This window comes from Sprattus sprattus (assembly GCF_963457725.1).
Source record: "Sprattus sprattus genome assembly, chromosome: 3".
Taxonomy (NCBI): Eukaryota; Metazoa; Chordata; class Actinopteri; order Clupeiformes; family Clupeidae; genus Sprattus; species Sprattus sprattus.
The window spans coordinates 23,053,905-23,080,913 of record NC_137922.1 but is presented as its reverse complement, the minus strand read 5'-3'; the positions used below and the strand labels follow the sequence as shown (position 1 = coordinate 23,080,913).

General features: G+C 42.0%; 1 protein-coding gene across 1 annotated transcript in view; it reads right to left on the bottom strand.

The window, feature by feature from the left end:
• lrp1ba (low density lipoprotein receptor-related protein 1Ba) overlaps positions 1-7,147 on the bottom strand; it is a gene marked incomplete at both ends in the record, with an annotated part of 268,441 nt that extends 261,294 nt beyond the window's left edge. Inside the window, one exon of the mRNA XM_080836005.1 lies at positions 7,063-7,147. Coding sequence (XP_080692131.1) covers positions 7,063-7,147 — 85 coding nt within the window. The remainder of the gene's footprint in view (positions 1-7,062) is intronic.
• Between the last annotated feature and the right edge of the window lie 19,862 nt (positions 7,148-27,009).

Sequence of the window (27,009 nt, the reverse complement as noted above, 5' to 3'; positions counted from 1 at the left end):
GTTTACGACCCTGTAGACCCGAGTTCAAGTCCTGTTGGGGTGACTTCACTCTCCCTTTGCTACACTGTGTTACAGCAGTGTAAACTGAACATATCTGATGACTGTGCTACAGTGAAATGAAAGCGTAAACAAAACTAAATACATATAAATAAAAATGAATGCAAATGCACACACATACACATACACACACACACACACACACACACACACACACACACACACATACAAAAAGACACACATAATCAAACAATACTGAAGAACCAAATACACACTAGTCCATGCAAAAACAGATTAAGTGATAAGTGCCACATACTGTATACCCATACGAATTGAGTGCGCACAGCAGGATACATCAACTAAAGAGTAACTCAACTCCAAGGCAGAGGTGGAGGTGGAGGCGGCTGGGGCAATGGCAGGTATGCGGGGCAGAAACTTAAAATGCGCCACGTGGTCGCTGTCCCCTGCTGCTCTCTCTCCATATGAGCGCTCCGATCCGCCATGCATCTTAGGCGTGGTCTCATTGAGGAAACGTTCAGCATATGCTTGACTCACACCGCTCCAGGCCAGCTGGCTTTGCTACCGAAAAAATCACCTGCTAAAATGTGCCTGGAGTGAATGCATTGAGCTATGGAGTGACATTCAGGTGTGTGTGTGTGTGTGGTGTGTGTGTGTGTGTGTGTGTGTGTGTGTGTGTGTGTGTGTGTGTGTGTGTGTGTGTGTGTGTGTGTGTGTGTGTGTGTGTGTGTGTGTGTGGATGGTTGGGTGAGTGAGAGAGTGTTTGTGAGATATTGGGTTTGGCAGCTCTGTCTACTCCATTTTTCTGTGTTTGAACACTGTTCTGAGTATAAATTAATTTCCATCCACACACACATACAAACACACGCACACACATACAAGTATAGACCGCTTTCTCCATAGAGATATTTAGAAACACGGAGAGATGGTCCACATACCCAAAGATTAGCAGAATGAGCTGCTAAATAACTCGGTGTCCCCCAAGCAGAGGACTCAAACAGCAAGGCAGTCATCCTGAACATCTAAACAGCAGAAATTACACTAACCATCCACGCCCGTGTTTACAGATGCACACTGGAACTTTGCAAATAATGTGTTTCTTGTCCCTCCCATCAAAACAGAGAAAGTAAGTTGACATTAAGTACTGACATTGAAAAAAAAACGTGCATTGAAAAAGCAAAAACATCGTTTCAGTGCCCAGAGTTAATTTCAATACAAGTGCTTCAATGCCAATGTTCTGTTTTATTTTAATCAATGCTGATTTTTTTTTTCAATGCCAACTTAATGTCTCTGTTTTAGCTCTATAGCGGTATGGTTTTCATTATAATATGCTGCTTTGCAAATGCCAAAAATCATCTTCTAATTGAAGCCCTGTTGTGTGTGTGTGTGTGTGTGTGTGTGTGTGTGTGTGTGTGTATGTTGTCTGCCACATGACTGCTCCACCTGTGCAGTGTGCAGTTAACTCTCAACAAACATTTGGCCTTGCACCTGTGCCTTAATTCACATTATGTCTGAAATTATTTCAACAACCCTACAATGTGTTTCATAAATAGCAGGGAAAAGATGGCCAATATCAATCTGGGCAGGAAAGACTATTCTAGCTACCACTGATCCAAACGATACACTCCTGTAGGATGTTCTAAAACACACACATCAGAAGAACATTAATACCAATTTGAAAGCTGTCACTGAGATTAAGGGAAATGTCTGGGATGGATCCCACAGATGAATACAAACACCTGCAGACACTTAAAAAATGAGAAAAATTTGAAAACGGTCCACTTATGCCACCCCTGTACACGCTGTGCACAAACACAGGGTTACGCCAAATACACCGCAGGCAAACATTCAGAAATGATAATTCTGCTCTGTGTACAGTCTCTATACAGTGTCCCCCTCATTCGTTCCAAACATTTAATTATAATTGTAATCAAAGGAGCTCTCCACAAAATCAACATAATTGTATCAAGCAGAGGCCAGCAACTCATTTGTCAGCGGAGGAATGGACACACCGGTAAGTTGAAGCGTATCTTGGCAGCCACACGCCTGCGCAGGCTGAGTGCTATTCAGGCCTCGTTATGCTTTCAAAATGTCAAACTGTCAATCAAGCTCCCGGCCAGGGGCTGTGCAAGACGGGTGTGGTGACAACTTCCTTCGCTCTCTCACGCTCTCACTGCCCAAAGACTGTCCATGCACAAGTATATTTTTCATGTGTCTGGCATACATTTCCCAGCACTGCGGCCCTAATAGCATAAGTATACAATAGAAGTTGGGGGGGGTCAACGGGTACCGTGGTTATGCAAAGGTCTATGACTACATTTCGTGTGAGAGAGAAAAGCTGTTTTTCCGTGTGGCGTGCGCAAGTGGAGAGTTCAGTCTTTTAAAAGTCATGTTTCTTTAGTGAAATTAATCAGTAAATAAATGGGGGGAGAAGGACACTGCCAAAGCACTCACAGAGTTCCAGATAACATATAACATATAACATCCAACATCCATCCGCAAACTCATATTTTATATATGTATCAATGAGCTTTTTAAATTAAGAGTAGCATTCGATCTTTTAATGCTCTCTAATGGAATGCAGCCACCGTTTAATGGAAGGAGACACCATTTTCTCTGCTGTCAGAGGTTAAGTAGTCCAAAAGAAATATGTAAACAATTTCATAAAAATGCCACCTATCTCTACGCTGAGGTGAGGTAGAAATGAAGTGCTAAAGATTAACTTGATAAACAGGAATCCAAAGCTATTAGACAGGCGTAATGGGAGGGGTAAGAAAACATGTCATCCCATGTGTTCAGAGTACTTGTACAGAGTGTACGTCATGTCACGCCACACTAAGAGTTTAAGTGTGCATGAGCCAACAATAAGAGTTTAAGTGTAAATGAGCCCACAATAAGAGTTTAAGTGTGAATGTGCCCACACTAAAAGTTTAAGTGTGAATGAGTCCACAATAAGAGTTTAAGTGTGAATGAGCCCACACTAAGAGTTTGAGTGTGGTGTACCTCAATTGCTGTTAAAGATTAACAATGTAAAGGACGTATTTGTCCTCGTCTCCCATACCACTTGAGTTCATCATAGGTGAAGATGTGGAAAACACACACACACACACGCACACGCACACACACACGCACGCACGCACGCACGCACGCACGCACGCACGCACGCACGCACGCACGCACGCACGCACGCACGCACGCACGCACGCACGCACGCACGCACGCACGCACGCACACACACACACACACACACACACACACACACACACACACACACACACACACACACACACACACACACAACACACACACAGATATCAGAGACCATCAGATATCTGATCAGCCATCACCACTACATCAGACATTTGCTAGCCATTTGCAAACAGGTATCCCTTTATAAACGGACCAGCCAATACATGTCACTGGCGTGCTTAGCTTCCAGGGGAATGATCAGTAGCACCTAAGGGGGTTGGGTTTATGTCACATGATGACAATCACAGGGATGAAACAAGCGTTTGCCTCAAATTTTATTTAATTTCTCCATCAAAAAGAGACCCAGGGCCGGATGCAGAGCACACACAGTCGCCTGGGGATTTCAAAAAACAACCGAGGAGGAGAGGAGAGGAGAGGAGAGGAGAGGAGAGGAGAGGAGAGCTGAGCTGAGCTGAGCAGAGCAGAGCAGAAAAGCTGAGCAATAGCACTGTAATGGATGCACACACAGAGGCAGTTCAAAGTATAATAAATGTTCTGTGTTACACAGGCAGGTCTACCTAAGAGATATTTATCAATGTGTGTTTTGCAGCAGTGTGTCCTAGACTGCAATAGAGTATTTTAGATCATTTTCCCTTGATACATGGCAAAATAGCCCTACCCTTGTGACCCACACACTGACTAAGTGGCGAGAAAATGCCTTAGTCCTTCACCATTTAAAAGCTCTTTTTTCAGATCACCATGGGAAGATCCGACAAAAAGGATTTGGCCTAAATGAACAATTCTGTGAAGCTGTGAAGTTACAATCTTTTGGTCCGTCTTCCTTTCGGCAGGTACAGTAGCTTAGGTGGGCCATACAGATCATGACTGTGAGAGAAAACGTGAGACAAAGTGGCAAACAAGATGGAGATTCAGTGACCATCCATGCAATACTATCCTTTAGACCCTTTCAATGCACAGTGAATTAGATTGCTACTCCTACAGTCTGTTCTGGCAGGAGCCTTATCCACATCAGGTCAGAATTATGGCTCTTCATGACAATAGGGCAAGTCTAGGGACAGCTTATTAAAACAAATGAGACATGAAGGGAGAGGCAGCAAAGCTGGCTTTCCTGCTACAAGCTGCTCATAGCTGGACAACACTGCAGCTCTCTGCTACTCAGCTCCTTGACAATTCACTGAATTGATTTAGAAATCTGTAACGCAGTAAGCCCACTTTTTGATCCACAAGTGTAGAGAAAGGGAAGCCATTAGATCCGCGTCGGAATACAGACTTTTCAAAATAAGAGGACAGGTGCAACAGACAGGTTTCAGTGGGAAATAAATTGAGATTGCCAAGGGTTTACATTTAACCAGGATCTTAAACTTCATTTAAACTACGTTTTAAAGTTTGGGGCAACAGGATTACTAGATACATATTGATTTAATTCAGTTAAACCAGTTGGTGCAACCCAATCTTTAATGCTTATATGCACATCTGGTCCGAAAACTTGAAAACTTACAAGACCTGCAAACGTCACAAGATCTGCATTCGTATTTGGTGATCATTTTACAGTGCAAATATTAGCTCTCTTGCGTGGTTTTCGAGTGAGGATGAGTGAAGACTTCAAACACTGGCAGAACTGCTCCGAGAGAAGCTCGAGGCTGAGACCACCACAGCCGAGCTCACCTCTGACCTTTCACGATGCTTGCAGCTGGATCACTCACGTGCACACATGCAACAACGCCCTCCATTAGTATATGGGCAGCACAGTGGTGTAGTGGTCCCTGGAGAAGTGGGTAAACTCTTTTTTTAACCAGCCTATACAGCACAGGATAAACGCCCTGTTTTGAGAAGAGGGTATACGCAACGCTGACTGAAAAAAAAGTGGGTATACTCCGTATACCTGCATATACCCTGGACTACACCACTGGGGCAGCACATGAGCAGGAAGTGCGTCCTTTCCTGGACACTTCACAAGAGTACTTTTCATTCAATTGTCCAGGCTTTGATGTCATACTATCAAACTGTATTCAAGTTGTGAAAAAAGGCGTCTTTTGTACTCGTGTTGCTGTGCACCAACAATTCTTCATGGACACATTGTTTTCTTTTCCTTGTTGTGTGGTAAAACTGCGGAACTAACTAGCTCTGACAGAAGCCACACATATGCTTAAAATGCCAACAACTGACTCATGTCTCCCTCATAGAACATACTGTATTTGATCTTGAGGCAAACTATTATTATGACAATTTTCTCCCAAACGGTAACTTGAACCAGAGATGGAAATAGTGTCGGCATCCAATGTTTTGTTCAAGAATTTACGTCGAAGATGACAAATGTAATGTTTGGACATGGCTGCCACACCTGACATTTTCACCATGAAGTAATGGTTATCATACCATTCTGGTGGCTGAAGGATTCTTTCCATGAATACACAACACAACACAACACTGCTGTTAAAGAAACTGCATCCAATTGTATCAGTTCTTACTCACAGGTTGAGTTACCTGGTAGTCTATGTCTTCGCAATGCAGTAAGATAAAGCCATCTCATTATTGGTTCAAATAATTACACTAGGCTAACATTTGTATTTGCTGATTGCAAAATCCCTAAATTAGGTTTGTTTATTACATTTTTATTTATTCAATTCATTATTTCATAATTTTTTCATTTAGTTATTTCTGTGAAAGATATCAGAGTGTTGTTTGTAGGATATTGTATAATTATGGCTTATCTCAGCTATAAAAACTTTTTTTTTTTTTTTAAAGAAATGTCAGGTCAAATTAATTCTGACCAGTTAAAAACAGTTTATTGCCTGTACTGGCGTCATTAAATGACTCATTAGAAAATGTAGGACAGTCACCAGGCAAGAAAAAAACACACGTAGTACTACAGTGGCCACTAATGGGATCACAAATTGCTAAATGACGGCGCTTTCGTCGCGCTGTGCTGGTGGCATATGCCTACGGTGTTTTAGCAACACGGGGCTCATAAAGGCGGTCAGCTTGCTGTATACTGGCCAAGCATGTGGTCAAGGTACAGGAATGTGATCGTAAAATACAATACAATATCTTAACAATATCTCAATTTTCTTCGCAAAGGCAATTCATTTGTTCGATATTTGAAGTAAAATATTTAAACAACGAGCAAGGCCGTATGATCCTTATCTTTTGTTTCAGAATTAGCTCTCTGGTCGTATCACTGTATTTTCAGATGCGAAATGCCAAAATACTTACATTTTACCATACAGTTTAGTGCGTATGTATCCTAAAATGCTGTGGGGAGTTGGGAAATAGCTATAAATCCTACTTACTGTGTCTGTGCGGAGTGTACTTGAACAATTATTAGGGAATATAAGAGTAAACGCTTCTTCTAAACAAACTTCAGATGCTTCAGGACTTTCTGCATTACCAAACCAATGGCGAAACGGTCAATCTGCAATTAGTCTAGCCTGTGTAAGAATGCAGCGGTAGCAAGAGCTCTTGGAGGAGAAATCGAACTGAACTTAAAGATAGCCTAGGCTAAGAGAAGCACCGTGTCAGGTTGGCAAGCCTATTTTAAACTAGTACAAAACACCAACGCCATACAATGTACCTATTCTTTAAGTACCAGTACTTATACTGACAGCCTCTCTCAGATAGCTAACTGTTTTGTTAAAAAGCAATCCTTGCTGCATCCTAATTTTGAGCACTTGTATCAGCCGTCAAATTGGCCGGCACAAGTGGCACGTCTGAAGAACGTGAAAAAGAGGTTTAGGCAGAAATTAACTTGAAATGCTCAGCGCACATATTTAATTTCAATGAGAACAGCCAGAAGAGTCAGCTCAGTTTAAACTGTCCTTGCGTATGAGTCCTTCTTACCTTGCTCGGCTGCCACCGCTGTCAGCAATTTGGCCATTGGAAATAATCCCGATATGGTTAAAAAGGCTAAAATAAAATCGGGCATCGTTGCTGAATGAAGAGCGGTCACCGCACGTCTCACTCGCAGGTCCTAGCCCTGCTCTGGGCTTTTCCGTGTGCACCGTTATCCAGCGATTCAGGACAAGTTTGTCTCTCAAACGGGCCAGCGTCTCTCTACTCTGCCTGCTTCACGCAGGACTTCCAGGTGTATATAGCAGCGCGAAGAGACTGCGTGAGGCAGAGAGCAAAGATAACGACGTAAGAGGGAGGTGTTGGGTAGCAGCTAGGTGACGGAGGGAGGGAGAAAGATGGTGTGGCGCGCACACGGCGAGCACACAGTCGGACTGTTTTTTTTTTCTCTCCGCTTTTTCAATTTTTGATGCAGTGCGCGTCCCTCATGAAGTCGAACTGAATAGAGACAATAATAGTCAGGCAACTTGTCAGCATGTTTTGATGTGATAAGACTGGATAAAAGCATGATATTCTCTGGGGTGTTCCCTTGGGTCCTTGGGATCCCAAATTAGTGATAGGCGCTACTGCATAAGGCCATTTGTGTACGCATGCTTACTTGTTTCTTCTATCCCAACTAATCATAACTGTTATTAACACTTACTGATTTTTTTCTGTTGAGAAAAGTAATTATACATTTGATTAGCACATCCTAATTGATTAGAACATATTGTATGTTTATATATAACCTATCTCTATCTCAAGCTACTATATAAAATATATGAGCATTTTGCATATTGTTTTTACATCTATTTTGGACAAACATATTTTGTCTATATATAACGTGAACGTCTCTCGTTACCAGTTACTGAAGCTATGTGCTCAAGTAAACTTAGATTTCTGAAATACGCTTTATGAGTGCTGATTAAAAAACACTTTTTTGGACTATGTATTTTGTACTGAAGAAACCACTTGTTTTTTTCCATAACAGAAATAAAAAGTGCGGAAAAACGGGAATTACCCACGGAAAACACTGCATCAGGCTGTGATCCTCTCGACAGATCTGGTTTAATTCGAGTCACATACTGCCACTGGATTAAGCTCTCTCCATTTATTGCATCAAGTCAAGTCACAGATATTCAAAGTGCTTTCCAGTCAAGGTGAATCAATTGACAATACAAATAAACAAAACTAAACTCATAGAAAAAGAGATTAAATGCCTAAAAACATATAGGACATATACAAGCAATGACATATACTGTAATTGAAACAGATAGTAAGTTTAAATCTTGAGGACCCAATGAGACACCAGAAAACATGGGGGGTTTTCTCCAGTACGTCCCCCATGTAGGTGCAAACCAACCTGTCTATAACGAAAGTCAAAGATGGTAAAATGTGTATTCTTTCCTGAAGGGTATAGGGCAGGTGTATAAGGTTGTTAAACTCTCTCTCTCTTTCTCTCTCTCTCTCGCTCTCTCTCTATATATATATCTTTGTCTGTCTGTGTGTGTGTGTTTATTCAGCCATTTTTTTCCATCCGTGATATCACTACAGATAAATAATGGTGGAGAGTGGTGAGAGAATATGTGATTCAGGAGACAAATAATACAACGGAAACAAGTAATGGAAGCAAATAATGTCTGAGTAAATAAAATCCCCCATGGATGTAAACCTTTTAAACTAATGGCTCAGAGAGAGGGAGAGAGGAAAAGGAAGAGAAAGAGAAAGAGAGGGGAGACGAAGTTTGGTCTGCTCTATTTATTGTCCTTCAGGTTGTTGACAGGACAGTGTAACTGTAAGCAATGACCTCTGAGAGCAGGTGTTGTTCCTCCGTGCCCCGAGGGTTCGGCCCTCCATCTGAAGATATGGCAAACAAACAGCTAATGTCCTACATTAGGGAACTGACCTTCTCCTGACCTTTCCAGCAAACTTTTATTTTAGACGTGTTTTCTTGATTTCGTTTGGAACCTGCTGTTAATTTTTTCGTGGAATTATTTATTTGTTGGTTTATTATTCTCATTAGTAGTATTATCATTTGGTCTCTAAAATCTGGTCAGATTTCACCAACCCAAAGTGAAAAATGTCTGGGCTAATTTAGCAAAGGCATATGTTATAGCACGAGACATGTTAACTGTACTTTCAGCCATGACCTTCAGACAACTGTATGCATGTAGTAAACATTGGCATGCCGGATGTGTCCAAATGTATCGCATAACATACATATCAAAGCAAATAGTAAAAGCAATTATTGTTTCCTGATAGCAAGGCGTCTGCCTGCAGAGGCTGTGGTACCAGAGGTGGTGTTTAACTGTTCCACAAATGAAGGCGTCAGGCCCACATAAAGTAATTACATAATGCAAACTGTTAAATTGTTTGGTTTTCACACCCAAGGATTTGAACCAGGTCTGAATCCAAACAATTAAACAGAGTACATGTGTTTTACTTCCAGGATTGAGCTATGGCTATTAAAGATATTAAAGAGGGTTCTGCGCCCGTGACAGATGTTGTTTCACTTAGCTTTCTGTTTTTCAGGTTCAAGTGGTATATTTAATTAAGATACAATCCACAGCGCCTACAATGTAATGTAATACATAGGTATCATCATAATCATATCATGTAGATCATTTGGGAAACTTTAGTTTTTTTTAGGAGAGATTAACAGGAATTCAGACAAAGGACTGTTGGAAGACTGAAATATGATAACAGCCTTTTCCAGCAAGCTGGATTTGTGGCTACCACATAAAAATAAACAATGTTTCCGACATCAAAGTATGTTGTTAGCTCTTCCGACCTCATTCGGTAAAATATCACTTTTTGTCTCACCACAAGTGTCCTTTCCTCCTTTGATCGTGCCACGAAACCTGACCAGCCCCACAGATCCACGTGATCCGATCACCAGCATCAACAACACAGCTTCACCCTGACCAGATCCACTTGAGCCGATCACCAGCATCAACAACACAGCTTCACCCTGACCAGCCCCACGAATCCACATGATCCGATCACCACCATCAACAACACAGCTTCACCCTGACCAGCCCCACGAATCCACATGATCCGATCACCACCATCAACAACACAGCTTCACCCTGACCAGATCCACGTGATCCGATCACCAGCATCAACAACACAGCTTTACCCTGACCAGCCCCGCCAATCCACATGATCTGTTCACCACAATCTACAACACAGCATCACCTAGACTATCCTGCATTATGTGAGCACCGTTTCAAAAGTAGCCCACCTTTTTTCCTCACTCTCATCCTCTCCTATGTGTTTGCGGCAGCTGTGATAAGAATCTGCTTGTGTCGCAGGCGTAAGGACTATTTTCTCGTTGGCAGGGGTCACTTGGGAGACAGCGAGGCTGTAAAAAAATAGGGGTCAACTCCGATCATGTCCCCGGAGGCTGAGGGGGCCCAGGCGCACTCTCTCTCTCTCTCTTTCTCTCTGTGTCACTCTCTCTCTCTTTCTCTGTGTGTGTGTGTCTCTCTCTCTGACTCACTCTCTGTCTCTACTGCTGAGTACGTGTCCTTTGTCCTAATCCACCAACCTCTTGTCTGCAGTTTCTCTCAAATCTGACACCTTCAGTAATATTGTATTGTATAGTGTATGTGTGGGTGTAAGGGGAAGGTATTGATAAAGTCACTAAATGAGATGTCTGTGTGTGTGTGTGAGAGAAAGAGAGATAGAAAGATAGAGAATGTGCATGAGGGCAAGTTTGTATTTGAGTATGTGTGTTTCTGGAGGGAGAGAGTGCGCAAAGGTGTGTGTGTGTGTGTGTGGGTGTGTGTGTGTGTGTGTGTGTGTGTGGGTATAAATGCAAAATGAACAGAGCAAGGATGCTTAATTGGCCAATTAGATGCCACATACCCATTGTACCGGACCGAATTAGAAGGCTAAATTGCCCAATAAAATTGACTGCCTATTTCATTAATGTTTTAAGGGAGGCAGAATTCCAAATCTTTGCATAGTACAAACACATTTATTGTCTGAGAACGAGTCACACTGTTTCTTTTTCATACCATCTGTTCGGCATCAGTGCTCTTAGAAACCATCCAACAATTACACATACCTTATAACATCTTTTGTTGGCTATAACCAGGGTAAGATCTGGTGTGAAGAAACCTGTGAAAAACACCAAGAAGGAACAGCACATGCTAAACAAATACTAGTTATAGATTCAACACCAAACATCTCTGATCTTCGTTTGTTTCCCTCTTCCAACTCATCCATAACCTGAACTGAACTGAAACGCATTATTGTCATCGAATAGCTTTGCATACAATCTAATTTAGGGTGTTGCTCCTGTTGGTGCCATAAGGAACAACGTATAACAACAAGAATACAATAAATTAAAAATGTACTGTTGTGTTTGACTGACATCCAGAAGACAGGCTGTGACCTTGAGCTTTTCCTCATTTTCAGATTAGTGAAGATCCAGAGGAACGTGCAATGTTTCCCTAATCGAGCAAGAACAAAACAAGAAACTTCAAAACTGTAGCTTCAAGGTAAAAACTAAGTGAGGAGATAGGCATTACCAATGCGTGTGTGCCTCTGGATTGCAGATAAGTACTGTCATCCAGAGAAGTGGACGTATCGGCACAGACGAACCATATCAGGAGGCCTGCTAATGCTAGAACAGAACTGGCTGAAATCTGGCAGGGCTCCTCTGGATACTATCAGGACTGGGATTGTTCTAGAGGTAGGCTCTATTGTTCTAGAGTTAGCCTCTATTTGACCACCCTCTTGCCATACTAAGCATCTGAAAGTAAACATTAACTCCGCTGCGCGTCGGGGTGTTGTTCGCCCCGTCGGGAATTATTTTTGTAGAATGACCTCCGGACAATACATTATCCCTTACTTATCATATGTTCCCATAAAGTCTATTTTGGTATTAATTATCATCAAATGTGTGAATAAAGGAACGGTCAGAAAAGGAGAAAGAGAAGACTAGGAGAAGAGAGGGAAGGTCTGTGAGTCATGAAGACAGTCTCCGCCATTCCTGTCCATTTCCTCTGCTTGGTGGAAGCAGCGCCATGCATCTCAATGAGAGTTTTCAGGAGATCATCTGCACAAGCCTCAGTGAAGTGACTGGAAGACAGACCCAACTGAAAAGCTTGCTTCTCCTCCTTATTCTCCGGCACATTGTTTCTTTTGAGACGGACGAGTGCTGGATCACACCGTCACATTTTTTACTGTGTACCTGCGTTTGATTTGTCTAGTGGGTGGAATCCATTTGTTTAACTGTTGGTGATTTGGTTAATCCTAATTGTATTAGGTGCTATCAAGGTGTTAGTGAGATGTTAATGAGGTGTTAGTTCCATGGATTCCAAAACACATCTTTAACCAGGCCGTATTGGATTCCAAACCACATCACAACACCCCCTATATCACCCTGATACACTGGCTGGCCAATACCCTGATTACACTGGAGCTGGATTGGGGTGCAAGGGCCAGCTGGCTATGGATGAATTTCAATTGTGCCCAATACCCCCAACCCCCCTTACACTCACACTCAAATACCACCACCATCACCTCACACACACACACATACCATCACCATCACCTCACACACACACACACACACACACACACACACATACCACCATCACCACCTCACACACACACACACACACACACACACACACACACACACACACACACACACACACACACACACACATCACCTCACACACACACACACACACCACCACCATCACCTCACACACACACACACACACACACATACCGCCACTATAACCTCACACACACAGAGGTGGGTGTTCCAGCAGCAGGGCCTGGCTCTGGCTTCCCTTGCTAATGACTGACTGAGTAGCTACAACCACAGGAGCATAAGAGGAGCTGAACTGAGAGGTCAAGAGAGGGGTGAAACACCTTTGTGGCCAAAATGAGAGAGAGAGAGAGAATGTGTAAACAATTGAGAAGATCAAACACACAACTGGGGGGTGGCGGGGACCACAAACATACATTTAACATACACTACAAGCTTCCATTTCCGTCTTAAAAACGTTTATCTTGAGATAGTCTTTTGCGGGTCATTCCAACACTAGCTTCTAGAACTTTTCGCATTATTTTCTTTCATCGCATTCGTTAATCTGAATGACGATGCTGTCCATTCTCCGCCTGCCAAGTCAAAGACATTTGCCATGGCAATCACTTTGGAGACAGGTGGCTGGGCTCCAGGGCTACTGTGCCGAGGAAGCCGTGATGGCGGAGATTAAATGTAAATAGGTAATTATCTGACTTGTGTGAGCTGTGAGCAAGAGAAGGGCTCATATGATTGTTCCCAGACTAAATCCAGCGCTCGGGAGGCGAATGTGAATTGCACCCCAGCACGACTTATGAAGCTCTCCCTGGCCCTCCTCTCGCTCTCGCGCCCCGAACGTTTTAACATTATGGATGCCTCCTACAAGCGGTGTCCCCGTTAACCTCTTTTGTTCCCTATCGTGTCATTTTCTGAACCTTTCTCTGTTATCATTCTATTTTATCAGTGTTATTGGATTATTATGTTGTGAGCTTCATTAATGACTAATTTCCGCATGCCTCTCTGGAGAAAAGGTTGTGTTTGCCAGATAAAATGAATACATTCAATTTCATTTCCTCGGTTAAAAAAGGCTTCTGAAGTTGCTTCCTATTTCCCACTGTTCAGATGTGTTTGTGGTACCTGGGCTCCCCCTATAGATGTTTTCTACAACTGCACGTCTTTTTTTTTCATTTGTGGCAAATGTATTACTTTTAGGACTGTGTGATAGTTTATCATAACAGCAAGACGTTACATATTGATTAACGCATCCATTAACCTTGGCATGCAATATATGAAAGTCCTGTGAAGAGAGAAAAATAAGCAATAAACTTGACCTAAAATCCACGTAGTCCTCTACAAAGAAAGATAGTCCCGAAAGTGGAGCAGCTTACTTTATCTATTTCATCTGCAGAATGAGGCTCGTCCCCCCCCCCCCCCCCCCCCCCCCCCCTCTCTCTCTCAGGTGACTATTGAGCAGGGGAGCGACGAAGGAATGGTGTAGTTTTTAAAGAGGCTCCTGTCTCCATCTGAACAGAGAGAGAGGACTCGGGGGGCACATTTCAGCTCGCCAGGGACGCCGGAGGAGTCCGCTCTCCCCTACAAACGAGCACCACAATCACCCGAGATTCGCAAAGGTCAGCGGCTTTCAGCTCTCAAGGTGGTACCTGGCTGCACACTTCGATCCGCTCACCGGCAAACCTCTTTTGTGGAAAATATAGCAAAAAAAAAGTTGCTCTTGTGTAACTATGGAGTCATTCAACCCACTGAGAAAAACATATTTCTTTTTAGTACATTTCATGTCATATCTAAGACTTAAGACAGGCTAAAAAATAACTGGTTTAATGTACATAAGACATATGTACACTCAAAACAAGGGAAACGTATTTAATCAAAAGTAACAAAAAACAAAAGCGTGCAGGTACAGTTCTAAACACAAACCTAACTGTGGACTATGGTATATTGTCTCTGAATGGAGTCTACCAAATAAAGTAATCCCTTTGAATTAAAGATGTTGAAAGTTGACATGTAAGTTAGAAGGGAAGGGCTATTGCAGTAAAGCTGGAGACCGATGGGAAGTCAGGAGGCAAGTATGTGTTATAAGTTTGCCCTGCCTGCACTGGTCTGGACATGCATATGTTGAGGCATAGTTAGTTATCTACTGTTTTTTGATTAAGGGTAATGCAATGTATTTTCTACGGTGATATACCGTTTTCGATTTTCTTTTACTGTTGCTATTTCACAGTTTTTTACCGTCATTTCTACGATTTTTTTTTTTTTTTTACAGTGTATGTAACTAGGCAACAACTGGGATAGGGATACGTAGGCTACATCTCTTCTTATAGAAAAATGTTACTATATGTTAACTATACAGGAACAATTTCTATTCCTTTTATACAGCATAACCCTTCCTCACTCTAAAAACAAATGCGTTGGCTCAATTTTCTGCGTTAACGCAACCGTTTGCATCAATCTTTTTTGAGTTATGACAACTTCTAATGAAATTAAGTTCAACCAAAGATCTAAATTGAGTTGTGGGAATTAGCTTTTCCTCTACAACCAAGGGAATTTTTAAGTACCACTAACTTAACAATTGTTAGCATAAACAAAAGTTTTTAAGTTGATAACTAAAAAAAATTAAGTTGTTCCAACAAGTTTTTCCACATTATTTAAAAGGAGTTTTTAAGCGTTATGTACTGAATTACCATAATCAGGAACACAAGTTTTTAAGTTGGCAACTGTTTAAAAATTAAGTTGCTCCAATTAGATTTTTTTTCAGTATTTTGTTTTTCGCTTTTTCATGTTTTTGTTCATGTAGCTTTTAAGAAATGATTTAATTCAAGAACAAAATTGTTAGGCAATTAACTTTTTCTATATTAAATTGCAGTTGAGTAGGCCTACTTGAACACTCAATATATAAATCTTGAAAAAACAACAACACAAATGTAAATTGCCCAACAAATTATAAATACATACATTTGCAATATTGCCTTAAGTAAAGTAGTAAGCATACTCAGTTATGCCATCACAGCAAAGTTATAGGCCTTTATGTATTTAAAACCACAGTGCCAAACGTGTAAAATGTGTGTTTTTAACTCCAGTTTAAAAATTATTTTGTAAAACATTTGTTAACATTTAGCAAACTTTTACAACTCTCATCAGTGAAGGACCCACTTGCAGACATCACAGCTCAAGTTTCAAAGATTTTAATCAAACTCATAGGCAACGATGCAAAGGGAAAAGGCAGTCTCGTGGTCAACAGGCAGGCATAGGTCAAAAATCCAAGAATCAAAACAGAGTTCATGGCAGAAGTATCCAAAAAAGGAATCCAACAGGCTCAGGTCAAGGAACAGGCAAACGTCAAAAACATATACAGCCAGGATGAACATGAACACATAACATGAATACAAAAACAAGACTCAAACAGCACAGTTACTAACAGAAAAAGGTGCAATTTTCAAATAATGCTAAAATACATAGGCAACGATGCAAAGGGAAAAGACATGGCAGAGGTTGCCCATGACCATGGCGTAACCTGTAATGTTTTAGCAACCCTGTTTTTGTAGAGGTTTCAAATGTACACATTTTACAGCCCCAGACCATTTTGCCCAAGATATGGGCCAACGTATGCTAAACTAATGTATGTAGCCTTTTAGACCATGAAAAATGCAAACTTTAGGCTGTATCACAATAGTAACCAAAATCGAAAATCATTTACAATGCAAAAAAAAAAGAAACCCTCTTCCTCTACTACTTTAATCTCTATCACAGAAATATCAACAGTCTAAAGGCTAGGCTAGGCTACACTTGCTAACAGTTGATGGAATGTTGTAGCTAAACAAAGCTAATGCTAGTCATATTTAGCAGTGAATTTCGGCCATCCAACCCTTTAGTTTAGCATAGCAATGGATAAGAATGATTAAGTAGAGTTTAATTGTAAATTAAATGAAACTTGCCTTGAAAATGTCCTTTATATGTTACCACTTTGTAATAGAACTTTGTTCTGCCTACAGGTCTTCTAACACAGTCTTAACTGTCTGAAGTTGTCCAGGAATTTGAACTGGGTAGAGGAGGAGCCTAGAACTCCTGAACTCAAGGTGGAGAAAAATTAAGTTGTCAAGCCAATTACATTAAGTTACTACAACTTAAATTTAGTTTTAATTCAATGAATGCAGAAATTTGAGTTTGAATTACAAATAATATTAAGTTGATGTAATTACCAACATTATTAAGTCAACACAACTCATTTAAATAATGTTTGCAACTTAAAAGGTTGATCTAAATCGATAAATTAGAATTTTTACCTTGAAACCATGCATTTAATTAAGTAGTGGTAAAAGGTCCCCAGAATTACTTTTTAGAAACACAACTTTTCCATTATATAGGTCTACAACATTACTGTAACACTGTGTATATAATATTTATTTATATAATATACAACATATAGTTTCACTTCATGAACAGCTATGTAAAGCGCAGCCCAATAAGCATCTCTGTGTTTTACAGAATAGTGTCTGATCTTACTGCCAATTTCCCAACTGTGCACATTTTATACAGTCAATAAAATCAGAGTGTTTTTCCAGACACCACAGTGAGCACTTCAGTTGGTTGTCTTCACTTCACAGACATATTTCAGTGCTGAGGCTATGATTAAAGGGATACTTCCTGTACCCACTGTGGTTTAAAGTAAGTGATTTCTTCTCCCCTTCCGTTAGACATTGTCCATAAAAATAGTCTGCCGGCCCCACCTGTGAACCTCTTTATAATTCACTTCCTAATGGGTGCACACAAAAGGAGGCTCAGGCTTCCTGGAAAATCTCCAAGACCCTGAAGTACTCCAAAATAACAGGACACAGTGTGTTCCTCTCTGGTTCGCATTGCATTCGGATCAGGTGGTGCATCTACGTACGTCTCAGCCTACATGCAATCTATAAAAGATAAAAGGACAAACGCACAGCACTGATATCCATAATAAAACAGACAAGACAAATACATTTGCGTGCTCCCTGGATAGAGTTATACATTTCAATAGCCAGACAGCGGCCAGACGAGAATAACTACACTCGGGATGTTAGAGGCGATTATTCTCAAGGATCTCATTCATCACAGGGGAATCACACCGTGCATCACACAAGCATTACATGACCTTTTATCGGATGACTATTATGACGCATTCCAGAAGGAACCAAGAACAGAAAGGACACCTTGATGGTTTTTACTGATAAAATTAAATGATAAACAAAAACAAACTACAAAAATAACCGTCTTAGACATGAAGTAAACTCATATACCCAAAGTGTGGATTTGTTGGAGCATGTTTACTCTCTAATGGTCTTGATGGTTTTCTGTGTTAAAATAAACACAGTTAATTAATCCAGTCTCTTTGAGATTAAATGTACCTATAAAATCCATGCAGTACTATGGAACGTAGACGCACATACACATTCTGATCGTCCTTTCGCTCTTCTACAGTAAGCTTTGGGACACATGGCTGGGGCAAGACAAAGTCTTAATGAATTTGTGCTTCAAGTATGCCAAACAAACACATTCCACATTGTTATCTTATAACGGAGTCTGCCATTACAAGCGCTAGTTCAGAACAGCAGCAGAGCATCGTTAACTCATAACGGAGTCGGCCATTACAAGCGCTAGTTCAGAACAGCAGCAGAGCATCGTTAACTCATAACGGAGTCGGCCATTGCATGTGCTAGTTCAGAACAGCAGCAGCATAGTTAACTCATAACGGAGTCGGCCATTACAAGCGCTAGTTCAGAACAGCAGCAGAGCATCGTTAACTCATAACGGAGTCGGCCATTACAAGCGCTAGTTCAGAACAGCAGCAGAGCATCGTTAACTCATAACGGAGTCGGCCATTGCATGTGCTAGTTCAGAACAGCAGCAGCATAGTTAACTCATAACGGAGTCGGCCATTACATGCGCTAGTTCAGAACAGCAGCAGAGCATAGTTAACTCATAACGGAGTCGGCCATTACATGCGCTAGTTCAGAACAGCAGCAGCATAGTTAACTCATAACGGAGTCGGCCATTAGGCCTACATGCGCTAGTTCAGAACAGCAGCAGCATAGTTAACTCATAACGGAGTCGGCCATTAGGCCTACATGCGCTAGTTCAGAACAGCAGCAGGGGGGATTGAAGCCCATGAGTTATCCAGTTAGCAGCTATGCATGACTCCTTGCATAAATACTGTACATAAGTGCTAATAAAATAGCTGAAATGAGTACCTCAAACCTTCCCGATGTAGCGTGCGTTCTCTCAAGGCCTACACAAGGGCTCGGCTGAGAAGTGCTAGAGTTTGTGATAACCAGCAGACCCCCATTCAGCAGCCAATTTATGTCACGACAAAGAGAATTCATCTGATTCGTCATTAACAGCGTCTATGCTATGTGGAAGCTGCAGCGTAACAAATCCCTCAAACTCAATTAAATTAACTCTTGTGAATATTTAGGATATTTATTAGCATCCGTCACCGATGCAGTGCAGATGCAAACAGAAGAATAAATGTAACTCTAAAATCTAGATGTCTCCAGATCGTGTGCTCTTGTCAACAGTATGTGCCAATTTCATGTCTGCTTGGGTTATTGTTGGAAGAATTAATTTGGGTACATAATTTAAAGGTAATCTTACCAATCTTATTTTCTGTCCTAGTTACTTATCCCAGTTTCTTGACGTCACTGCCCCCTGTCTCGTAGCCTTTCTGATTGGACAACTCCTACCGTCCTCTGCCTTCCTCCCTCTCAGCCCCTCTTCTATTAGTCCCTCCATCAAGACGGCCACGGAGACGGATTACCAAGTCAATTTGCAGCTCAATAAAGTTGGACCACTTATACCTGGAGTAAGTGCTCATGACACAGCTTCTCCATCTCATCGACCTTGATAGGGTCGGTCAACAGCACTGAGAGAGCACCGCTTCAAGTCCCTAATGAGGTCCTGACGTCCGCCAATAGCACTCCCTCCATCTCCTCCCCTCTTCAGCTGAGCAGGGGCGATAGTGAGGCTATTGTCATTGGTATTCTTTGTGGTTTCAGGCCTTCGCTTTTATTCCTAATGACCTCATCTAAGCCAAAGCTTCCCCAATCCCCCATTCCCTCTTTCAGCTTCCAGGCAGGGCTTTCAGCGTTGAACACTCTCTCCACCACTGTGAGGAAATCTGTGAAAAACCGCTCTCCTCCATCATGTGTGGGTGACCTCAAGTCTACATCTGCCCTCCTCAGGGTATAACTAACAGTGATTACCCCATCAATGAAACCCTCAAACACCTCTTTCACAAGCCTGTGCTGTCCTTGATTCCATCAGACTGATGCCGTCAGGAAGCCGATGGGATTGTGCCACCAGCGCTGTCACTGGTCTGACGACCTCAGTCAGGTGTTACCCCTGAGAAAAGGATCCTAAACCATCTTCTGGCGGTCCAGCATCCATTCAGTCCAGAGTCCAGAGTGCTCCCCTTCTGTCAAGATAAAGAGAACCACCCTTGAGTGAAAGGGTACTCTGTGGTACAGGAGGTAGAGAAGTCGTTTAGTGATCAGAAGGTTGCTAATTCGATTCCCGATCGAAGCGTCCTTGAGCAAGACACTAAACCCCGAAGTGCTTCTGATGTGCAGTGTGATGTGAAATGTAAACAAAAACAAAACAAACAAAAATACATCCTTCTAAGTGGCTTTAGATAGATGTGTCTGCTAAATGACTAAATCTAAATCTACTCTGCCCTTCTGTGTCCTCATGGCCAAGCTGTGTTCTACTGGTGAGTTTGTGCTCTTTGACATAATGTCTACACTTTTCCTTGTGTCTGTGGCGTAGTGATTATTCTTGCTGATATCACTCTCACTGTCATTTCTTCCACAGCTGCATGTCCTGTTTTGTACAGGTTCTCCTTGACAACCACTTGAGTTCCCCATCCCAGGGATATGCTAGTATGGACTATGTATACTCCAACTCTGATTCGTTGAAAGGCTAACACAACCCTATGCTATTAGATATAATATCGTAACAGTGTTTATTATCAGACGGCATGTGTTATCGGCAAACGTTTGCCTTGCCATGCTAATCCATTATTAAACAGAAGTTATAGATTGTTGATCCATTATTAAACTAAGCAGTTTGATTGTTTAACAGAATGGCCGATGTTTGACACTGTCCTATAACTGACATAGCTACGCTATATATATATAAATGTTTGTTGTGTACCCTGTAGAAAGAATAAGGGAGCCACAAAAGATTTGTACGTCTCTACTTTTCTTAACCTGTGTGATCCAGGGCAGGTTTTTTTGTGGTGTCATCCTATCACTGTCATTAGCAGTATTTCTGCGCCAGCAGCTGCAGGTCCAGGTTAGCACGGCGTTCTCTGTTAACAAGGTCACACTCGTTTTTTTAAAAGCCATCTCTCTGTCCAGCAGCACAGCGGCGAAAACCTTCTCCATAACCCAACCATTTGCACCGCACACGAGAACAAAGCAACCGTCAGGCAGGGAGCACTTGGCAGAGGTGTCACAACATGGCGGAGACGAAAGTTAGTTGGGCGGCCAGGGGGTGGGGACTGTGTGCTTGGCATGACAAGGCTGAAAATGGTTTAATGATTCAGTTACCAAGGTAACGTGCAAGTGAAGCAAAAGCCAGACTTAGGAGTTGGAGTGGAAGGGGTTGGGGTGTGTGTGTGTATGTATGTGTGTGTGTGTGTGTGTGTGTGTGTGTGTGTGTGTGTGTGTGAAAATGAGTCCACAGCAGGTGAAACTGTAGCAGGTGGAGAAGGAAGTGAGAGGTTGGTGAGCAGGCGGAGCGCTTAACAGGTTGATCTGGGAACATTAAATCACTAACACAGCAGAGAGATGCAGGAAAGAAAAACAATAAAAAAAGACTTTTGTGTGTATGTGTGATATTAAGGTGTGATAATCTTGATTATTTACTATTTTGGTATTGTAAAATGTATTTTTTTTTAAACTTTCCATCTTCATATGCTCTTCATTTACCAAAAACAAAAAACAGACGAAGGCAGATTAAGACAGAAATATATCATATTTTCTACACAAACCACTTTTCAGATGTCTGTTTTCACCTTTGGTCAGGACACAGCAGAGGCAATGGAGGCATCATCTCCTGAGCGTTTGGGTGGGTAGAGGGACTCCAATGAGATGGTCACCTCTGGGCTAGAGTGGCACTATTCAGGATACATCAACTCCATTTGAGAGTCAGCCTACAAAAAGAGATCTCAAAAATAAAGAAATAAAGAGGTAAGCCCTGTTGCCTAGCAACAGGTGATTGCTGTTGGCGAGGCTCTTCTCTGAAGGGGCGCGCTGGTGAATGGCAACTTTGTCCCTGAACGAGTGTCAGCGGCCAGACTGAAGAAGCCCTGGCCTGCTCTAACCAGCATCCTCCTCTCTGGTCAGTGACACTGCACTTGATGCATTTCTCCACTTAAAGAACCAGAGAGATGTTCAAGATCACACTGGGGTCAAAAAAGAAAGGAAATGCTGACCTGCTGTTCATTAAATTGATTACTAAGATTTATAAAGTTTTACAGGACAATGATGTGCTTTTCAAGTCAAGGTAAGGTGTTGACCCCCAGAACTCACTCAGTTTTCTCATACTTTCAGACTTCTATCAATGCTCTTGCCTACCTTTAGTGATTGTAAGAACTGTACACACATGCACATACACACACACAAACACAAACACACAAGTTATACGTGCAAGGACAATCGATTAACATCATTCACTGACTTAGATCAATATATCAGCTACTTTTGATCCTTTTGTATATGTGAGAAGAAAGTGCCATGGCCATCAGTAATGCAAGCTGCACACTATAGCCTTAAGCAGTAGCTATTATACTTCATGGCTATGAATGTCTGAACATGGGGAAACAGGTCCTTGTTCACACAGAAAACTTAAATGTCCTTCTCCATGTTCCAGCCAGTCACAATGTATAGAGATGGCACTGGAGATGTCTATGTCGATTCATACATATGTGGCGCTTTATTATCTTCTAAAACTAAACAAATATTGACTACACTATTTGATTTGATGGTAAAATGTAAGATGTCTGGTATGCAGTTAACCCTCCCTCTATAGATTTAGCTGAAGAATGCCCCCTGTGAATTAAATTATTAATCTGTGTTTGTTATTGTTTCATTCCCCGTTCAAGGACCAAGGTGCTCTTCTCAGCTCCTCCAGGGTTACTTTGTATTCTACTGGAGGGAAGACTGCACAAAGTGACTTGCAGCCAGAAGAAGAAAAGTGATGCGTTTACCACAGCTTGTGTAGGCTGGCTGAGCCGGAGCGTGGCTTGCCACTTTGAACTCAAACACTGCTCGGAGGAAATTTCCGCACGTGTGTGTGCTCATGTGTCAGAATCGCAAGCGTCACCTCAGACTGCTTTTTAAACTGTAGTGCTTTGCGTCACCAGCAGCTCCTGCAACCCATATTCAAAATGCCTTTTACACCCCAAAGCTGCCGTCGGAGGCCTCTGCTGAGTATTAAGAGTGACAGGGGCTGACTCACCGAGCAAGGAAACAGACAAGTTCACCTTGTCTGTGTGATTCTGTGACTCCCGGCAGAGAGCCAGCGACATCTGATGGGAACAGCGAGGCCACGGCCTCAATGCTGGACCTGTTGCAGGCATGGAGGCATTTTATGAACCTGGAGAGATTTCGCAGATGCCCATTCCCATTCATCCCATGACCAATGCTATGGTAGTAAGCAACTTCATCCCAGGAAATACTAATTTGACGGGCAAACTACATTTAAAAAAATATATATTTTTGCCTCAGGAGCAAATGGCAAATGATCGATCGCCACAGTAACCGAAACCTTCTGCTGATGAAGGGACAATAGTAACAGTGTTACGGATGAAGTTTATGTAAAAAAAAAAAAGCTGGAGTTCATAGGGTCCTCTGCCAGCAACTTATCCACCTTAACCGTGAACACCATGGATGGTTAAATACAATATACTGTATTTAATGAATCTTACAATACTACAAAAAAAATTCTTATTTAACTAAACTCAATTGACAGTCAGTACACAGAGCACTCTTGTCACCTTGGCATTCGTTATGTCTCTCTTTGTATTCATGTGTTCATTGCATAATATTGTTTATTCTACGGTTTATTATGCACAATGTGCACAGTGCGTACTGTGTGTAACATGTAAGGGAATCTGTGATTGAATCATGAACCACATAGTATGCATGGAGTGAAGCTCACAGACTCTGGTCTGTTTCTGTCACTGCATAGACAAATATTCAGCTGATTGGGACAAAAAATAATTCATTAATCAAATGATGGGGAATTAACCATCATCACCCAAGCATAATTAGTACCAAGAGGCCTAATTTTGCCTTTTTGTTCGCCGCCTCAGGAGAAATTGTCTCATTCATCAATGTTTGCCATCATGCACAACAAGCATGAAACTGCATAAACAATGCTGTAAGAGAAAACTAGGACAAAGTCACATACTGTTCGTTTGCCAGGCACTTGATCTCTACAGTAACCTTCTTTGATTTTTCTGAAGAAGAGGCACATCCGGTTTAAGTGGATCGTGACAAACCAGTTGGTCAGAGCAGAATTATATTCTTCTTTTTTTTATGCAAATGTGCTTTTGCCAAAAAATGGTAATCAGCCTACTTTGCATGGAACCCTAATTTGCCTCAAATCTGTGCTTTTGGGTGACTCCATTGTAAGAATGAAGCTGTATTTTTTAATATTATTTGGCATTAACGTTATATTCACCATCCCAACGTTCCCTCATGCAAATCACATAAGGTAGCCTACATGGTGTATGATGAAGGCTGTATCTCGTGTAAGGTAGATTGATGCAATCATCAGATTGAAATTGTCCAAAAGAATGGGTATTGTTTTTGTTCAGGCCCTGGACTCTGTAAAGCGCCTTGAGACAATGATCTTGTTTTGGCGCTAAATAAATCAAATTTAATTGAATTCAATATTTTTTCCCCTCTCGTCCTTGTTTCCTCATTAAACACATTAAACAGCGGAAACGGAGGAATTGGGTCTGACTGCAGGCCGACCTCCCAGCTCACATTAGAGTTTTGGGCTCCCCCGTAATGGCACCATGGAGGTGTGTGTGTGTGTGTGTGTGTGTGTGTGTGTGTATGTGTGTGTGAGAGAGAGTCTTGGGCCCCCCCCGTAATGGTACCATGGAGGTGTGTGTGTGTGTGTATGTGTGTGTGTGAGAGTCTTGGGGCCCGCCCGTAATGGCGGTAGGTAATGGGAATGGCCACAGGCCACAGGGGCCTCCCCTGGTGAGTGTTTACCACGGCAGCGTAGCATAGTTAGCGCGGCATGAGGCTGGAATAAGTTAGCAATGCCTGCTGCTAGCCTCCACCTCATGTTTATGCGGGAGACTGTTTAACTGCTCTGCTGCTCACAAGCCTCCCTGGCTCATACAGGTACCATGGAGGTGTGTGTGTGTGTGTGTGTGTGTGTGGTGGGGGGCCCTCATTTACATGCCATGTTTATTCATGCTGAAGACACCTTCATGTGGTTGTGGCTCACAGCTTAGATGAGGCACACGGTGTGAGATGTCACAGCGAGGTTCATTTTCTCAGACACAGACAGAAAGCTCAATATAATTCAAATGTATTTAAAAAAATTACTTAATGTACTTTAGGAAAAAATTGTTCAGGGGCTCTGTATAATTAAATGATCTTGGTGCCTATAAAAAACTAAACAAACAACATTTTATTGAGTACTGTGTTGACATTTTTTAAGTACTGTCTCATATAAATAAAAATGAACAGACTTTATCATGTCTAGTAAGGAATAATTTATGTAACATCTGATTGACACCCACGGGTACGAACACACCAAACGCGTTTCTAAAAATGTGACGCTAGCAAAACCATTGTTTCCTATTGAAAGATTGTACTGTTCTCCGGCGGATTTGTCGAAGGCCCAGACTTGGTTCAAGTTAGCTTGTTCAGAATAACAGACTTGTAGAAGACGGCTAAGCGAAAGAATGTGTTTTTTCAGTCACCAGCCTAAATCAGCTCGACACAGCACGAGTGTGCACTAGGCACGTCTGCTGCTAACGGGTTGGTCTGCTTCTTCTTCTTCTCATACATTACAGAAAGTACAGACATTTTATATTTAAGCAATATAGCATGAGTGGGAGTGGGGTAGGTAAGGGATAATCCCACGGGTGGTGTTCGGCCGTAGCCATCGAGGCCAAAGGCCGAGTGGCGTAGGTAAGGGATTATCCCTTACCTACCCCACTCCCACGAGCCATTGTTTCTCCGCAACAAAAAATAGTTCCATTGTCAACGTCTTGGTTTGGAATTTTAAAAACTTTGAATTAACGGTTATCATCAATGCGAATGTTTCATCGCGGAGTGATTTATTTTTAGCTGTGAAAAGTCCCGTAACTGTAGGTATGTTGACGAATAACCTATAGCATGGAACGTCTCTCGTCCAATCAGAAACAGCTAAATTACGCGCTAGAACCCAATTGTTTTATAATCGTCAACATACCTACAGTTACGGGACTTTTCACAGCTAAAAATAAATCACTCCACGATGAAACATTCGCATTGATGATAACCGTTAATTCAAAGTTTTTAAAATTCCAAACCAAGACGTTGACAATGGAACTATTTTTTGTTGCGGAGAAACAATGGCGAAATAAACCATTTTGAATCAATAACCTCGTGTTGAAATGTTAATTTGTTGACAGTAGAATTGTTTTATAAAAGCAATATAGCACTCGTGGGAGTGGGGTAGGTAAGGGATAATCCCACGGGTGTTGTTGCCTATGCCACTCGGCCTTCGGCCTCGATGGCTACGGCCGAACACCACCCGTGGGATAATCCCTTACCTACCCCACTCCCACTCGTGCTATATTGCTTAAATAACCTATAGCATGGAACGTCTCTCGTCCAATCAGAAACAGCTAAATTACGCGCTAGAACCCAATTGTTTTATAATGTAGAATTAACAAGATGTGAAAAGGGGAGGGGATGGGTGTGTCTGGAGGTGAAAGGGGGTGTCTAGCTTGACCGGGGCTGTAGCCAGGTATGGTCATATTGATGCTATTGCTTTTTGGCCTCAACCATCTTGTGGTGGTTGTAGACAAAAGCCAACTAATGTCTCTGGCACCAAGCCACACAAAAGCCAGGAACCATGTATGATGGCTCCTCAACATAGAATAAAAGGCCAGGTGCCACCTTGATGGCTGTGGCCTGGTGCTATGCAAACTAACTTGCAGGGGTTTGTTGAGAAGTAGTTCAATTATGTGAAGTTATGAAGGAGCCTTACGTGTGCGGCTATTATCCGCAGCGCGTCGCATCTTTCTAGCGGTTTTTTGGGTGCACTTAAAAGTTGAAATATTCTCAACTTTTCAGCGCAAGGGGCAGAGGCGCACCGCTCGTCATTGTCACCCTCGGCCCTGGCAG